This window comes from Theropithecus gelada, chromosome 6, assembly GCF_003255815.1.
Source record: "Theropithecus gelada isolate Dixy chromosome 6, Tgel_1.0, whole genome shotgun sequence".
In the NCBI taxonomy this organism is placed as follows: Eukaryota; Metazoa; Chordata; class Mammalia; order Primates; family Cercopithecidae; genus Theropithecus; species Theropithecus gelada.
The window spans coordinates 31,396,019-31,412,118 of NC_037673.1; the positions used below are offsets into that span (position 1 = coordinate 31,396,019).

The window sequence follows — 16,100 nt, forward strand, 5'->3', positions numbered from 1 at the left end:
AAATTGCAGATGTAATTTCATGTAACCAAACCAGAAAAGGTTAAACAACATTCCATTTGATGTGGATATATAATAGCTACAATTCAATAAGTTCTACAACAGCATCTGTACTGGGTCAAGTACACTGCCACACATCTCTTCCTGTGCCACTGCCAGCCAATTCACTCTACATCCAACTGGAGTAAGAAAGACAATTCCTGGGACTGCCAGCATGGAGATGGAAAGATTCTGACTCATGGATCAGGAACTTCCATTTGAACCAATTACCAACAAAGCAGACTTAATACCTGTATAAAAATATCATGAATCCATATGTCAAAGTCTCTTGAAGACACACTCCTGGGATTCAAAAGCAGAAAATGTACTTCATTAATTCAGGCTCCAAATGTCCTGAATAAGCTCTGTTTATTTTGCTCAGAGACTAAACAATGGCTTCTCCTTAAAACTTTCCAACTTTCTTTTGAAGGACAACCAACCTAAAATAGCTTTAACACATTACTCCACAGTTTATCCTCCTTTTCCAAGCTTTCACACTCTCAAAATGTTACTCTGACACATGTTTACTTACAGCATTTAATGCAGACCGAACCTGTGACTCATTAGCACAGACGTCACACTGCCACCTGACGCACTGCTGCAGACTTCCTGCAACTCATTCACGTTACAGAGGGACGCAGAGGAAACGTTTCTTAGGAGGCAGATGACAGGAAATGTTTTGACTTTTGGAAAGAAGGGATGAAGGAGGTAGAAGGAAAGAGAAAAGCAGCCAACTAGCACATACTTACATTGGTCAGGGGGGCATGTGCAAACATAGAAAATCCTTCAAAGATATACTCGTGATCATCGTATTCTATGACAGTTGGCCTGTCAGTCTAAAAGCAAACAGAAACATGAACCCCAAATTAAATAAATGACACGGTTTGCATGTGCAGAAATCCATCAGGACTCAAAGTAACCAACAGAACATAAGGACTTCCTTTCAGACACCAGAGAGAACTTTATACAAAGTTTAATTTTACATGAAATTCTCTGGCTTCAGATAGTAAGTATAATATTTATGTACTTAGACAATTAATGATGTAATATTATGGGTGCCATAAAAAAATAAAAGGCTATATTAAGCTTCATTTTCTAAGAACTTGTTTTATTTAATCTCACAATACTACCAGTTCTGTTCTTAATGAACTATGTTTCTGAACTAACAGAAGTCCTAACAGGAGCAAGGTAAATAATACAGCTGACTCAAATGCGAAGTGGAAAAAGACTCAGCATCATAGAGTGGAGACTAGCAACAACCTAGAAGTCTCTGAAAGGCCTCTGGGTGCCAGAAGGTCAACCCCTCATAGCTCTACTCCCAGCCTCTCCAAGAAGTCAACCAACCAAACACTGCAAAAAATCAATTCCCATACAAGTTCAAAGGCCTTAATTCCCAGAAAATTGGATTTGTAACTAAATAATACATATATCAATCTAAGCACGAGGGACTCTATTCCTTATGCCATTCTTATAACCCAACATTGTGTGTGTGTGTATGTGTGTGTGTGTGTGTGTGTTTGAGATGAAGTCTCACTCTGTTGCCTAGGCTGGAGTGCAGGGGCATGATCTTGGCTCACTAGAAACTCCGCCTCCCAGGTTCCAGCAATTATCGTGCCTCAGCCTCCTGAGCAGCTGGGATTACAGCCATGTGCCACTATGCCAGGCTAGTTTTTGTATTTAGTAATGGGGTTTCACCATCTCTACTAGGCTGGTCTCGAACTCCTGACTTCAAGTGATCTGCCTGCCTCGGCCTCCCAAAATGCTGGGACTACAAGCATGAGCCATGAGGCCCAGCCATTTTTAACCTTAAATGCTAAATATGGCAATAATTATTAAGACTGATGGCCTATAAGACAAATTTCTAACACAGATACTAGATTTCATTCTTTTAAACATTATCTATTAAGAACAACTTGGAATAAGGGGGAACAAAAGAATATCGAAATATATATTATTTGTTTTGCCAATATTATTGTTAATTTATATTTGAAAAACTTAACAAAGACGGTCTAAATTAAATAAAAGAGAGCCAGGCACAGTGGCACATGCCTGTAATCCCAGCTACTTGGGAGGCTAAGGCAAGAGGATCACATGAGGCTGGAGTCCAAATTCAGCCTGGGCAACAAAGTGAGATCTCACCTCTGAAAAAAGAAAAAAATAATGAGCAAAAATGGTATAGCCACTTTGGAAACAGTTTGGCATTTCTTCAAAACATTTTTTGTTGTTGTTGTTGTGCAGGCTGGAGTGCAGTGGCGCGATCTCGGCTCACTGCAAGCTCTGCTTCCTGGGTTCACACCATTCTCCTGCCTCAGCCTCCCGAGTAACTGGGACTACAGGTGCCCGCCACTATGCCCGGCTAATTTTTTGTATTTTTAGTAGAGACGGGGTTTCACCATGGCGCCCGCCAGCATGCCTGGCTAATTTTTTATATTTTTAGTAGAGACGGGATTTCACCGTGTTAGCCAGGATGGTCTCGATCTCCTGACCTTGTGATCCGCCCACCTCAGCCTCCCAAAGTGCTGGGATTACAGGCGTGAGCCGCTAGGCCTGGCCGCTGTTCACTAATTTTTAAGAGATGTGGAAGTGTTCTATATTTTCTTCCCACTCCATAGCTCCAACATTGTTGGCTACTATGAATTTGGCTATTAAGTGATGCCAACAATATTTAATGAAAAAAAGATATAGTAGTATAGTGAAGAGGAAGCTGAAAGAGGAAGCTTTATCATCGTGATAAAGATCAATTTCTGAACATAAAAATATTTTTCAAAGTAAGAACATTTAAGAACGGAATCAATAACTTTAGCCTATTCACATTTTACTCTATTTACATTTTAAATGATATGCATGTGATTCTTCAGAAACTTACTAAAAAGTTCGTAGGCGGGGAGACTGTGATCCGGTAGTGGAAAAGTCTGCCAGCATTGTTGGTCATAGGACGACAGGGCTTGATAGCCTGAGGGGAAAAAAACGAAAATCAGTTTACAAGTAAAACAACAGAGTATTTTTACTTAAAAATATATTGTATTTCCTAGATTCACATCTAACAAAAGAGATTTTATGTCTGTTCCTTCACAGACTGGTAGGAAAGAACAGTACTGGCTTTGCCATACCTAGACCAGTAAAAAAGGGCTGGCCAGTCTCCAGCTCTCAGCGACTTCCTCAGGTGCTGGAGAAGCAGGGATGTCCAATAAGGCCATAAATGTCTGAGGGTTTGGGGGCCTCCAAAATACCGTGAACTTAGCAAATGAGCAGTTATCATCCATGAGGGTGCCGGGGGACACCCGCTGGACCACGAGTACACATAGGGGGCCTGTCCTTGATAAAGACCTGGTGTTCTTCCATCTGACGTGGCGAGTAGGCCACGTCAGTTGTAAGGAGGGTCTGAAGGAACTCATGAGGCTTGCCTGAGATGGGCCCATTTGGGAGTCCCCTTTATTGCAGCTGCCAGTAGAAGTAGCTCTGACCTTGCTGCAGACCGCTGGACTGCGTCTCGTCCTGTGGGTGATGGGCCTGGGAAGCCCAAGGAGAGTGATGCCAGCTGTCAGACCTCTGGCTAGAGGGTGCCAAGTTGGGGCTGGGAGAGGTGTGAGCTGCAGCTGGGAACACTTGGCTGGGTGGTTGTGTCTTGGCATTTTCCAGCATGGCAAGGGCCCATAGAGCTTGATTAACTTCGGAGGCCAAGAGAGCTCGTTTGGCCTGTGATGGGGCTCCCCTTAAAAACAACTGTAAAGTAGGGCCAGGCACAGTGGTTCACGCCTGTAATCATAGCACTTTGGGAGGCCAAGGTAGGAGGTCTGCTTAAGCCCAGGAGTTCAAGACCAGCCTGGGCAACATGGCAAAACCCTGTCTTCACAAAAATTAGCCTGGTGTGGTGGTGCATGCCTATGGTCCCAGCTACTCAGGAAGTTGAGGCAGGAGATCACTTGAGCCCAGGAGGCGGAAGTTGCAGTGAGCCAAGATTGCACAACTGCACTCCAGCCTGGGTGACAGAGGAAGACCTTGTCTCAAAACAAAAACAAAAAGAAAATCATAAACATTTGGCTGCAAGGTGGCCTATACAGGGCTCTCCCAGCGGTGCCCCGGTCCCATGGAGGTGGCAGCTGCATAAACCCACTGAAGCATGCTTAAATGTTCCTTCCTGAACTTTACACCAGCCAATTTCAGTCCTTGATGGGGAGGTTCATGCTGAGGTGTGCTATTCTCCAAGTCATGAACAGCCACTGCAGCAGAGGACAGGGACAGCTTATGGCTGTCTGCTCTATGCCCACAGCCCCATCAAGTTGTGCTTCCTGGATAAACTTGACTGGGTGTTGAAGTCATGAGAGACCTTACCATCTTTGGAGATAGCTACCATCATATTTTTCAGTCTGTGAGTTACAGACCACTTCCCGTGTGATACACACAGTACAGCCAGTGACAACTTTTTCACTGAGTCCTTGCATCAGGTCTTCAAGGAGGCTCTGAATTTCTGTCCTTGACAAAGGGTAAACCTCTTTGCAGACTTCTACGGTGTCTGGGGCATGCTTCCTCATCTGAGTAGGTTGTGGAGGTGACAGCCACTGTCCTAACCATGACCCAAGTGGTGACTGGTAATGCCTGTAGTGCAACCAATGGTTATCCCGCAAACTCAGGATCATCATTCCACAGCTTGAAGGCCTATGGATCAGCCAGGCCAAGTGATGCGACTCTTGAGCTGAGCCTGTGTGACTGGAGTATGCGGCACGCAGCAGGCATCTGAGGATGGAGCACATCCCTGGAGAAGCTGCGCAGTCCCATCAGGAGTGCAGAGGGGATAATGTGCCCTTCAGTGATTGTACAGACTTGCAGGGGATCATCTTCTAATTCCCCCACTGGCAGACAACAACAGAGAGGCTTTCTGCAGATAAACCTGACCTACAACTTCCTGGCCTATGGTGTCACAATCGCGGGATCCTTCAGGCTGAGATGCTCCTCTGGCACAGCAAGGGCTGGAGACACACCAGCTGGCAGTCAGCTCTTGAAGCCAAGGGTGTCCCTGGCATCCAGACCGTCCTCTTCCATTTGGGAGCCTGTCCCCCCTTACTAGGGGCCTGGAAGGATCTTAAGAATAATTTTGGCAGGTTTTGCCTGGTGGCAATTTCCATAACAGAGGTGGAAAGTACACACAGTAGGTAGCAATTGGCCAGAAAGCAGAACAAAAACTGCCAGACCTGCTGTGGAATAGTCCATAGGGCTCACCCGATAGCTGGATCAGAGCTAACTCTCACGATTCTCTCATAGAAATGAGTGCCACTACTCACCTGCTTAGGCAAATCCCATCACCATCCCCAACTGTTGTGTTGGTGGGTGGGGTGTTTCCAAGGGACCTAATTAACCAGCTCTTTCAGGAGGGACTTCTCCCTTTCCATCTGATTCTCCTCAAAGATAAGTCTTAGTCACCAACCGATGCTCAAGCAGTTTGTTCTGCTTATTCTCTTACAAGACGGACAGCAGATGCAGGCCAGATACAGCCAGGGAGTCAGATGACCAAGTCACCAGGAGGGTCTTCATCCGGAGACCAGCCTCAAGTTTGCAAGATCCTTCTCCTTTACTTATACCTGTATTCAGTCCAGATCAGTTACCAGATGTCTCTTTTCTGAAAGGAGTTTAAACTATTCTTATAAGGGGAAACTTTGTTTTAAGACTTATGAAAGCTGCATCTGTGCCAAGGTGGCCTTGTCTCCTGGAAATCTCCAGGCTAGGTTGTAGACTGCTGACACAGGCTGACACGGACAACACTGCTGACATGGAGTATCAGCCCTGTGAGACACCTGAATGAAGTTATGGCTACCCTTAATCTTATAGCCACAATATGCCACTTACAGTATGCTCCAGAGCGGGTTCAGACCACAAGATTTAAGGATCTTTCTAGATCTACAATCCTATGACCATCTTCCTTTTACTTGTAAAATAACACAATAACTGACCTTTGGTTACACTTATGAATAAACTGAAAAAAAAAAAGTGGGGAAATTAATCTGAGAACTAACAGCAGTGAGAGTTAATAGGAAATTTTAAAAGCTGGAAGGAATAAATATGCTGGGTAAAAATCAAAAAGGTCAGAAATGAAGAAAGCATGAGAGGTGGTGGAAGAGAATATGCATGGATCTTAAGACGGGAAAAAGCTGGCCAGACACGGTGGCTCATGCCTGTAATCCCAGCACTTTGGGAGGCCAAGGTGGGCAGATTGCCTGAGGTCGGGAGTTCAAGACCAGCCTGACCAACATGGAGAAACCCTGTATCTACTGAAAATACAAAATTAGCCAGGCGTGGTGACGCATGCCTGCAATCCCAGCTACTTGGGAGGCTGAGGCAGGAGAATCACTTGAACCTGGGAGGTGGAGGTTGCCGTGAGCTGAGATCAAGCCATTTCACTCCTGCCTAGGCAACAAGAACAAAACTCCATATCAAAAAAAAAAAAAAAAAAAAACCAGGAAAAGGCAAACAAAGCCAGCAAAAGAAGTGTGCTGTGACAGCATCAGTTGTGATGGCATGATTGGGTGTACCTGTGATAGACATGGGGATGTGCCGCACAGACCCATGTTCAAGGAAAGACTTGCTGCCTGGCTGTGGAGGGCACAGATAGCAGGGAGCTTCCAGCTATAAGCTTCTTCAGGATCTCTCTCCACTGCAGATCTCCCTCCTCTGACCTCAGGCATGGCCCAACATCAGGTACTGAGCAAGGCAGAGGTATAAAGGCCCAGCCATTTCAGCCCAACTCAAACGGGCAATATGCATTCCACAGATCACCCCCAGGCTGAATGCAGCTTTCAGTTCAGCCAATCCTTCTGTCCAATCCTGCTTCCACCTTTCGTTGATGCCTAATAACCATCATGCACCCAAAACTCCATCTTAGCATCTGCTTCTAGAGAACCCAAGATGCAGCTGTTGGTACTAGGAGTGACCCAAGAAAACAGCAAATAAGATGGTGTTTCGGAGCTCAATCACCTCCCAACAAGCAATGAAGATGCCATCACTGGTGGTAAGCGGAACACAGACAACCCCTGGCACCAGATGGCGAGCAACTAAACTTGAAAGATGGTGAATTAGAAGCTGTACACTGGAAGCAGACCAAACACCCAGGTGTTTAAAAATGGTAGCTATAAGAACAATGGTTGTGATCCTTCGGGGATGGATGGCTGTCGCTAAGCACCACTGATGCTCTACCATAGTCCCCAAACCTTAGTCTGCCCAGAAATCACCTGGAGGGCTGGTTAAATCTCAGAGTGCTTGTTCCCCACTCCCAGTTTCTGATTCAGTGGCTGGGATGGGCTGAGAATCTGCCTTTATAACAAGTTCCCAGGTGAAGCTTGTGTGAGTCTCAGTTGGAAGCCTTCACTTAGAGAACCACTGCACTATAGAAGTATAACAGCAGAGGAGGAGAAAAGACTATTGGAAACCAGATGTGAAAGCCAGAAGAAACTCTCACTACCTACAGTGGGAGGTCACAGCAAGTACCAAGCCTAAGGCTTACCTGTGAGAGTGGCTGAACCTCAAAGGCAATTAACCACGGTCAGGGCCCAGGAAACCAGAAATGGGGACACTTAGGTTTTGACTCCCCAGATTCCTCTAAACCGTCTGACTGCAGAGATGGCACATCCCTCCCAATTAAGAGCAACCGCTCAATTGTGCCAGAAGACAATGGAAGAACCTGCAAGGCAACACTATGCCCCCTCACACACCCCTCAACCAGTCTCCCCTCCAGGCCAATACCTATAATTGGGGTCATTTTCCCAAATGGGGAAGTGCTGGAAGGCAACAGATTATATTTCAAAAGAATTGCAGGAACTAACTAGCATGTAGCAATAGCCAGAGAAGTCTGCAGAGGACATGATAATGAGAGCGCTTGATCAACAGGGCCAGAACATAAAATTGTTTAGAGAAGAGTATATTGACTTGGGAGTACTCAGGATACACCACCACCAGGGTATGTTGAGAACTCCCTACTAGCATGGCTCCTAAAAGCATGAAGAAGCAACAACCCACACTGAGCAAAGCTGAAATACCAGAATTGCCGTGGTAGACAGTGGAGGAAGGAATTCAAGGACTCAAGGAAGTTAGAATGGATACAGTATCTATGGCTGGAAAATATGCCAAACAATCGTGTTGCATGGGAAGCCCCAGAGGACACACTAAAACGAATGTGCAGGTGATAGGAGCACAAACATCATGAGGAAGATCAGTGGCAACCTCCTCTGCAGGCCAGGGCTGACCACAAAAGTGGTCAGAGAGCAGAGCTCACCAGCAGTAATAGGGATGACAGAATCCTGAAACAAGAGATGCCAGGTGATAGGGCTAAGTACTGGAAGCCAGGCCACAGTGGCAGCCAAGGGGGTCTGACCCACAAAGGTCACGGAAATAGTTAATAGAACATGGTGTCCTTGGGTACAAAACAAGTGGGTAACCAACACGAGTACTACTTAGTTTGTACAAACATAAGAAACCAGGAATGGATAACCAAGAGACTGAAGGCAGGACATTCCAATAAACAGTCACACTATTCCTTGCCCAGTTCCAGACCTGATCACATTTTTTGGACTGAAATCCACTGACTAAAGAGGTGGTCAGATCCCAGGAGGAAGGACTCTGTAACAAAATAACAAGCAAAAACGGCCTTGACAACCCTGTCATTCCCCAAAGGGGCTTATGGCCATTTACCTGGGGAGCTGTACACTGGGAAAAGAAGAATAGCAGACAGTTCAAGCCATGTTAGATGCAGTATCTGAATCATCATTGATACTTGGAGACTGGATACATCACTACGGTTCCCCAGTTAGAGTAGAGAATATGAGGCCAAGGTAATAAATGGATCTTGGTCAAGGTCTGACTTACAGTGGGTCTACTGAATCACAGATCTACCCAGTGGTCCTTACCCTGGTCCTTGAATGTACCACTAGAATTGACATTCTTGGCAGACCCAATGTGCTACTCAACACTGGGTCCTTGACATGTGGAATAAGAGCTATCCTAATGGGAAAGTCAAGCAGAAATGAAATTACCACAACCCCCATCAACCCAGGCATCAAAACCAATATTACACTGGAGGGATAGAGGAGATTAGTGCCACTCTTAAGGATCTGAAGGATATAAGGGAGATGGTACCGGTCCTATCTCTGATTAATTCACCTGTCTGGCCCCTGAATGTCCTGAAGGATAACTGCAAACTACCACAAACTCAACCAAGCAGGAGCTCTGAGTGTAGCTGCCAGGCCAGGTGTTGTAGTTTAGCTGGAGCAGATATAAAGTATGTGGCAACTGATTAGGTGAATGGGTTATTTTCTATCCCAATCAGAAATAAGGATCAGAATGGTTCACAGACATTTATAGTTTTGCCCCAGGGCTGTGTTAATGCTCCCACCCACTCATAATACCAAGGAGTTCCCAACCGTCCAGGCACACTGCAGAACCTGCCCCTGCTGAGGACAGCCCATGTGAGAAAGGGCCTCAGCTGTTCCAGGCTAGAGTATAAGCAGCACTGCTGCTGGGGCCATATGTTTCAGCAGATCCTACAGTGTTGGTGGGAAAAGATGCCAAAAGGAATCTGTGGCAGGCCACATTGGGAGAATCACAATGCTGGTCCCTGACGTTCTGGAGCAAGACCTGCTATCTATAGTGAAGACGTATGTGCCTTTGAAAGAATATTCCAGATGTGCTACTTGGCCCTGATAGAGATGTAAGGCCTGGCCAAGAGATACCAGATACACATGTGGCCAGAATTACCCATCATAGGCTAAATTCTGTCAGTCCCACCAGGCAATACGGCATCAGCAACAATCCATCAAAAGGCAGGCATGGTACTGCCAGAGTCAAGCATACCCAGGAGCCAAGAGCACAAACAAGCTGCCTGGGCAGGTGGCCCGGATCCCCACAGCTCCACCACTGTTGCACCAGCTCCCCTCCCTCAGCTGATGACCTAGGGTGTATGGATGAAAGCAGAGGAAAAGCCCAAGCTTGGTTTACAAATGGGTCAGTTGGCAAGAGTGGGTGAGCCAAAAACAGATGGCACTACAGCCTCATTCTGGGATGGTTCTGAAAGAGCGCTGTGGGGAAATCTCTCCCAGTGGGCGGAGTTTCAGGCAGTGTACCTGGTCATCCACTTTGTGTGGAAAGAGAAGTGGCCTGAAGTTAGAATAGAGAGGGACTCATGGGCAGAAGCAAGTGGTGGCCATGCCAGCTGCTCAGGGGCCTAGAAGAAAAGAGGACGGATGAGAAGGTCTTGGGGCAGAGACTTGCAGGTGGACAAATGGAAGGGAGCATGACGAGCTCTATCTCACACATGGAGGTCTGTCAGACAGCACCACCACAGAAGAGGTACCAAGGTACCAAGCAGACAAAATGACTGGGGCAGTTGGTGCCAGCCACCCCCTGACCTCAGCCACCCCAGAGCGACAGGAGGGGCACATGAATGAAATGACCACAGCAGCAGAGAGGAGGCTTCCCATGAGCCCAACAGCATGGACCCCGCTTATCAAGGCTAAGCTACATAATTAAGCTAACTTCCACTGTCAAACATCCAACTAGCCAGATACAATGACCCATGCTGAGTCCCCAGAATGAGACCATTCTTCCAGGAGACCAAACTGTCACCTGCCTTTCCTGCCTACGGGTCCCTAGCTGGCACCACTGCCCATCTCCTCTCCCTTCAAGGAAGAGCCTGCTGTCCAAATGTGCACTGTGTAGTCAGCACACAGCCTATAGCTATTGGCTCCTTCAGGGTCAGCCTCAGCTGCAGAGCCCCCTCTCCCAGGGTCGTGCCCTTCCTGGGGCACCTTGCTGTGGGGACTGAGACAGATGGGGGTATGACGGCCATTCCAACACAACACACACAAATTCTGATAAGCCAGGCCTGATCAGACCCACATCACAGGGGAATAGTTCCCACCTCTGCTCTTTTCCTGTCACAGGTGTTGATCCCTCATCAACATCTCAGAGCTCCCAACCTGAGGCATGTGCACAAACGCTCACAAGATGCCATCCTGTCCCACAATTCCTCACTACACTTGCCTACTTTCAAAGACAAATGAGCAGAAGTGATGCAAGTATTTCAAATTATCAGGCACCATCCCCTAGTCTTTATTCCCATTATTATTGAGCCCTCAAACAAGTTTTAAATAGAAATTAAGGTTTTATGTATACTGTGTTTAAATATAATGCACTGAATTATAAAGTGAGGAGCCTGGGATTAACAAAAATAGCTTATAAAAATAAAAGATAAAGGGAACAAATGAGGGACAATAATTGAAAGGGACAGACTAACAGAGAGAAGACATGCACCTCAGAGCACTTTAGTAAGAGCATCTCTCCAGGGCCATTCATAGCCACTTATGATGAAACATAAAACTATAATATGTACAGTTGAAAAATACTTAAAATGGGAAACACATATCAAATACACCATGCCTATTTTAAATAATAAAACTACTAAAACTTTTGTTAATGTTTCCTCGAGAACATTCCCCACTCCACCCCCAAAACCCAAGTGCTTTCCTCTGCAATTATCAGTAACAGAGACTATCAGGGAATATGAAGAGAATTTTGATGGTATTATTTCATTTATAGGGGAAAGAACAGCAACAACATCTGTCTACTTCTGGCTTCTCGGCATTTACAAACATAATAACCCAAACCAGTTACCTCTTCTCCAGGATAAATGCTGTGCCTAATTCCTGTGCGTCTTGCCTTTGCGCTGCATTTGCAGAGTGGTCCATCATTCATCTGTCAGAAACACAATGTAATTCGTTTTTATTGGAGGGAAGAATCCACACCATGCACAATGATGCCTCCGAAAATGTGTGGGTTTTAATGTCATGAGCACTGAAGCTCTGAGAGGCTGTCACGGTTAGAAGATTAAACGGATGTTCCAAAACCAATAAAGCTGCAAACTCTCTATATTGTCTGATAAAGGGAAACTGTATGACAACCCTGCATTCCCGAGTTATTTGTGCAGCCAAGCAGAAAATATCAATGTCAGCACACTGTTTGCCCCCATCTTCTTCTACCAATTCCCAGGACATTTTTGTTTCCCTATTTCTTATCTCAAGAAAAATGACTCTTTCACAAAAGCAAATTTTATATCCTGGAGGAACACATAGAGTGTTTTGAAGGTGACCTGCGGATTCGATGTTTTGAAAAGAGAAACTGTAAGGTACCTCACTAGCAGAGAGAAGAAAATGCTACTAAGCCAGAAAAACTTCCCACACTGGTCAGGTTAGATTACATCTCTTTCCCTGAATTTTAGTGCCACAAACTCCGCCCACAAGGCTCCATAGGCAAGCAATTCAAAACTTCTGGAACGGATGAGTGCTAAGCAAGGGGATGATAAAGAACAGCGGGTCCATGTGCTCAAGGAATATCTGTTCTAGACAGGAGAACAACATATATATGATATGCTTCATAATTTAAAAGAAAAAAAAATCACTCGAAAGTAGGTAATGCTGGGGTGTCAAACAGATGGGATGGACAAGAAAACAAGAGGGCTGCTGCACTAGAGGCACCAGCACCCATCAGAAAAGGAGAGAAGGCAGGAAGTCCACGTCATGCTCTGGGCCACGAGACCCATCTAAATAAAATGGACCATTTATGTGGGGGAGAAGACCAAAAGAAGCAGAACTAACATCAAAATCTGAAGGGCCTCACAAGCCAGGTTCATGAGTTCCTCTGGTACAGATGGTAATACTGAATGAAAAACAAGACCAGAGCTCAGATAGGGAAAATGAAGAAGTGGAGTTCCATTTCTCTTTCTCTGTAATAATTTAAAAATATAGGTCAGAGTGTAATGGTTTTTACAAATAATTGATCACAGCCAGTTAGACTTCTTCATTCCTTCTCCACTCCCACTGCTTCTTCACTTGACTAGCCTTAAAAGAAAAAATATATATACATATATACACACACATATTTCTTTAAAGTTATTGAGATTTATAACTCAGTATGTCCAATTAAAATGTAAAAGTCAGTAAGACTTTTTGAAAAAAAAGTGTTAAAGTAAAAAGCTGTAACTTTGCTTTAGCCTCTTGGAAAATCTAAAGATCCAGGTGGTACAGCAGAGGAATAATATTACTACCAAAAAGAAAGATTCTGTTAAGATATGATCTAAAGTAACAGCTGGCAAATAAGAGATGTAACAGGATTTCATCAAAAGTCATAACACGGCTGTGTGCGGTGGCACACGCCTGTAATCCCAGCACTTTGGGAGGCTGAGGCAGACGGATCACCTGAGGTCAAGAGTTCAAGACCAGCCTGGCCAACATGGCAAAACCCCATCTCTACTAAAAAAACACAAAAATTAACTGGGCGTGGTGGCGGGCGCCTGTAATCCCAGCTACTCATGAGGCTGAGGCAGGGAGAATTGCTTGAACTAGATATGCAGAGGTTGCAGCGAGCTGAGATTGTGCCACTGCGCTCCAGCCTAGGCAATAAGAATGAAACTCTATCGCGCAAAAAAAAAAAAAGTTATAACACACTCCTAAGGCCGGGTGCAACAGCTCATGCCTGTAATCCCAGCACTTGGGGAGGCCAAGGCAGGCAGATCACTTGAGGTCAGGAGTTCAAGACCAGCCTAGCCAACATGGTGAAACCTCGTCTCTACTAAAAATACAAAAATTAGCTGGGCGTGGTAACACAAGCCTGTAGTCACAGCCACTGGGGAGACTAAGGCAGGAGAATCACTTGAACCTGGGAGGTGGAGCTTGCAGTGAGCTGAGATCACACCACTACACTCCAACTCCAGCCTGGGCAACAGAGCAGGAGTTTTTTGGAGACTCTGTCTCAAAAAAAAAAAAGAAAAAAAAAGTTATAACACACTCTTAATGCCAGTCATGACTTCCGTGATGAAAAATATAAAAAATTAACTTAGTGCTCACTGATCTCCAGGGAAGTGGAGACATCCTACATTCTTGCCTTTTATCAAGGTCTGGGATCCTACATATTCAGCCCTTCACAAGGCTCAACTATACAGAGAACACAAAACCAGTAACACTAAACAGCATTACAGAGACTGTATACAAAGCACTGTTGAATTTCTGATAGAAACAGGTATCCACGGAAATCAGTGTAGAGGCTTCTTGTGAAACAGGAAAACAACAGTCAAGTAAAAAGACTAGAGGGCCAGGTGCAGTAGCTCACACCTGTAATCCCAACACTTTGGGAGGCTGAGGCAGGAAGACTGCTTGAGCCTACGAGTTTGAGACCAGCCTGGGCAACATAGCGAGACCTCATCTCTACAAATAATTTTTTAAAACTAGCCAGGCAGACCAGGCGCAGTGGCTCACACCTGTAATCCCAGCACTTTGGAAGGCTGAATCAGGTGGATCACCTGAGGTCAGGAGTTCAAGACCAGCCTGACCAACATGGAGAAACCCCATCTCTACTAAAAGTACAAAATTGGCCAGGCGTGGTGGCGCATGCCTGTAATCCCAGCTACTCGGGAGGCTGAGGCAGGAGAATCACTTGAACCCGGGAGGCAGAGGTTGCAGTGAGCCAAGATCGCACCATTGCACTCTAGCCTAGGCAATAAGAATGAAACTCTATCTCAAAAAAAAAAAAAAAAAACAACTAGCCAGGCATAGTGGGGCGCCCCTATAGTCCTAGATACTTGGGAGGCTGAAGCAGGTGAATCGCTTTGGCCTGGGAAGTCAAGGCTCCAGTGAGCCGTTATTGCGCCAGTGCACTCCAGCCAGACCAACAATGTGAGACCAGTTCTCAAAAAAAAAAAAAAAAACCCATATATGGAGGAAGTTTATTTTAGGGGGGACAAAAATGTCCTAAAATTCAATTGTAGTGATAGTTGTGCAGCCCCATGAATATACTAAAAAATGCTGGATTATAAATTTGAAGTACAATTGTATCATATGTAAATTATAACTCAACAAAGCTGTTTAAAAAGAAAACCAAGTTTTAAAATGCATTGGCAGTTTTGCAAACATTTCTGCTCAATTCCAAGACAGTAAAAGGAACACACAAAATACATTTCTCCCAGACATTCTATAAAAAAAAGATGGATAGCTGTCGTCTAACAAGAACCAGGAGAAAAGCATTTTAATTAATATAGAACGTTATAAATTTACTCATGAAATATAAATTTTAAATTATCTTTTTATAGATATGCTTTATTATGCTTCCTAACTTTACATGCATTAAAGATACAATTTTTGTACGTATTATATATCTGTGTGACACAAATCTTTTTTAACAATGCTAATTTTATTGTGTATTACTTCATATTAAGACAGTAATTAAAAATAAAAATAATTATGTCCACCTATTATGTCATTAGCTCAAACATGCTTAACAAGGAAGAGAACTTGTGACTGTTACCAACTAAAAAAAATGAAATTTTATAGGACTTATTTACTATTATGCAGCAAGATACCTTCCAGGTGAACTACTTCTAAAAAGACCTCCCAGTTCTCTCTCATCCTACCATGTGTCTTCTTCCATCTACTCCAAGTTTAATGAGGCAGGGCCATTACTCCTTTCCCCAACACAGAATTTACAAACATCATCAAAAATGATTCAAGGGACAGCTGCTCTGGTGCTTATGCTTTGGAACTGAACCCGAAGCTGAAAAAAAACAGCTCTGAAGGACACAAGCCTGAGAGTAAAATTCAGTTTCAATACAAGGCAACATGCATCTTCTGAGCCCAGAGCAATAACCGTTATGTCTGGGTTTGCAACCTTCACAGCAAGGGCATAAAAACACGCACCTGGCCTGGATCGTTGTACCAAAGTTCATCATGAAGCCGGTCAGGGTGGGCCTTTTTGCGTTTGATTTCTGCAATGACGTCAAAAACTTCAGAGTCTGAGCTGCTAGAACAGGTGCTGTCCTCATCAGACTCACACTCGGATTCGCTGGAACTCTCTAACAGGGGTTGGGAGAAAAACACAGAAACTGATGGAATTAACAAACTGGGTTTTTTCTTTTCCTTTTTTTTTTTTTTTTTTGGCGACAGGGTCTTGCTCTGTCACCCAGGCGGGAGTGCAGGGTGTCTCACTCTGTTACCCAGACTGGAGTGCAGTGCATGATCTCAGCTCACTGCAACCTCCAC

The 16,100-nt window shown here is 44.8% G+C and overlaps 1 protein-coding gene across 1 annotated transcript in view; it reads right to left on the minus strand.

Annotated features, from left to right (window-relative positions):
- Positions 1–16,100, minus strand: part of DROSHA (drosha ribonuclease III) — a 136,538-nt gene that overhangs the window by 96,977 nt on the left and 23,461 nt on the right. Inside the window, exons 9-12 of the mRNA XM_025388491.1 lie at positions 15,759–15,913; positions 11,689–11,769; positions 2,903–2,989; positions 786–872 (exon numbers count right to left, since the gene is read on the minus strand). Coding sequence (XP_025244276.1) covers positions 786–872; positions 2,903–2,989; positions 11,689–11,769; positions 15,759–15,913 — 410 coding nt within the window. The remainder of the gene's footprint in view (positions 1–785; positions 873–2,902; positions 2,990–11,688; positions 11,770–15,758; positions 15,914–16,100) is intronic.